General features: G+C 31.0%; 1 protein-coding gene across 1 annotated transcript in view; it reads left to right on the top strand.

The window, feature by feature from the left end:
- Positions 1 to 1,877, top strand: part of LOC105315411 (uncharacterized) — a gene marked incomplete at its 3' end in the record, with an annotated part of 5,978 nt that extends 4,101 nt beyond the window's left edge. Inside the window, exons 6-12 of the mRNA XM_011410051.2 lie at positions 356 to 481; positions 592 to 660; positions 736 to 855; positions 1,218 to 1,310; positions 1,424 to 1,489; positions 1,544 to 1,657; positions 1,719 to 1,877. Coding sequence (XP_011408353.2) covers positions 356 to 481; positions 592 to 660; positions 736 to 855; positions 1,218 to 1,310; positions 1,424 to 1,489; positions 1,544 to 1,657; positions 1,719 to 1,877 — 747 coding nt within the window. The remainder of the gene's footprint in view (positions 1 to 355; positions 482 to 591; positions 661 to 735; positions 856 to 1,217; positions 1,311 to 1,423; positions 1,490 to 1,543; positions 1,658 to 1,718) is intronic.
- Positions 1,878 to 2,353: the final 476 nt, after the last annotated feature.

The following is a 2,353-nucleotide window of genomic DNA, read 5'->3' as shown; positions in this document are numbered from 1 at the left end:
ATGCATGTAACTGGAATGACATGTACATGTAACTTCTGATATAAGGCAGAAGCTTCCATTTCCTTCATTAACTGAGCGAAACAGTTGTGTTATTAATAAATGCCATAGAAATTGATATTGTGCATACATGTATATCTTAAAACAAATACATGTAGCAGCTACTAAAAATGAACTGTATTTTACATGTTTATATACATGTAAAAGTATAATTTTTACTGGTGTTTTATTATAACAATACAAATATTGATTGGTCAATTAAAACTGCATGTGTAAATCATATTAGCGATAATTTTTTTTGATTTATTAATCTACAAATATATGAAGTTACTTATTTTCTAATTATTGAAATTATTAGTCTCTAGTGCTGCTGCTCTAATGGAAAAAGACGAAATGATACTAAGACTTGAATCACAACTGCAGGAAGCTAAGAGTTTATATTATGAAAAGGATGAAGAGAAGCAGTTTGTGGAGTTCACTAAAGGTACATGTACATGTAATTGTATTATCCAGTTCTGCATAAATTATATATAGTCATAGAATCAGCTTTGAATTTTTGTTATATGTATATTTAATTGTTTCTTTTTTATGTAGCGTCTGGAGAATACAAGGGTAAAGTCATTAAACTACAGGATCAGGATTTTGATGAAAAGATTCATTTAGGTCAGTAATCTTGTCAGACATTTTCTAGCTATCAGTGTGATTATTGTCATGCATTACTATGATCATTTTGTATAGAAGATCAAGGGATTATGAAGAAAGAGAAGATCGATTTCACTCTACACGAACAGGATCAATTTAGCATCAAGGGAACTGACTCAGTTGGAGTACAATTTAACTACATGATCCCTTCAATGGGTAAGATTACTTAATGGCTATGTACACAGTGTAGTTCTAGTATTGTGTGGGTTGCTCTTAGTGGCCCATTTATTATTCTAATTTTGTGGTTGATAGCCTTGTAAGGGATTGCACCTCAGTTTTTTAAATTCATGATAACGGTACATGTACAAATGTATATCCAAAATCATTTTCTAAATTCACCTTTAATGTTTATTGCACTCTAAGACATACATATGTACCAGTAAGTTTAATGTTATTATGTGTGTGACTGTGTGTTTTATACAATTGATAGATAATTTGGAATGTCTGAGTGATGTAACAATGTAACAATGAATGGAAAATAACCATTGTTTATTTTCATTATTTTATTTCTATTCAAGAGAAGAGGATGCTAACATTAGAAACACAGCTACTAGAAACTAAGACTCTTCTTACTAAACGAAAGAGAGATCAAGAGGACTCACCACACTCAGGTTAGGGAGTATAAATGAAACCATAACTATTGGGAAATATTGTATTTGGTATTTATATTGACTTTTATTTTCCAGCTTTTTATCATGTTGAAAATAAATTTTAATTTCTGCAGATAATTCTAAGAAGCTTAAAACTGATGAGTTAGAGGAATCAGTGGATGAGAAACAAATAATGACTGGTTAGTGTATCATCAGTACATAATATTAGATGAGAGAATATTCTATTAATGTAGGAGAATATGAGAAACTTAAAGCTATAGTTGCTGATAATGAATTATATTTGGCTGAAGTATTGAAAGGGAAGACACAAGCAGAGGAACAACTTAAAGAAAAGCAGATAATTATTGGTGAGTCAATAATACACAGCATATATTGAATGAGAGATACATACTGTATATCTTTCTGTAGATGATTTCAAGACTACGGTATCTGAGAAAGATGCATATATATCTAAACTATTGAAAGAGAAATCACAACAACAGGAGAGGATCACATCTCAAGAGGAACAATCGATCAAAGAGACTAGTTCTGTTGATGTTCAGTTCAACTACTTAATACCATCAATGGGTAAGAGATATGCTACTAGTATTATTGATGGTTCATGTCAACAGTGTTGTGTAGCAAATTTGAGCTGATTTCGACTAAAATTGGATTTTTGTGAATTTTTGAATTTACTCTAAAATATATCAAGTTCTCTGTACTAACTAGTACATGTACAGGTTTTTGGCCAAATTCTGCCAAAAATGACTAGGCTCATTTATTTTTTTCTGATACATGCACATGTTTTTATGTTATGTGACAAGCTTGAGCTAATTCGGATCAAAAATTAATTTTTTTGAATTTTCCCAAAGGATGTATTATTGTAGTGCTTGTCAGCTCATGATTGAAGCATGCTGTTTAGCTCACTTAGCATGCTTTGTGGGAAACCCTATTATAACACATGCACTTGAGTTACATTGTACGTCAGATTTATAAAACTCTTGTGTGTCGTGTTATATTATGTACCAGTAGTGTTATTATGTGTGTGACTTTGTGTTTTACAC

Source organism: Amphimedon queenslandica, unplaced genomic scaffold (assembly GCF_000090795.2).
Source record: "Amphimedon queenslandica unplaced genomic scaffold, v1.1 AMPQUscaffold_10373, whole genome shotgun sequence".
Taxonomy (NCBI): Eukaryota; Metazoa; Porifera; class Demospongiae; order Haplosclerida; family Niphatidae; genus Amphimedon; species Amphimedon queenslandica.
This window is presented reverse-complemented; position numbering and strand designations above follow the sequence as displayed.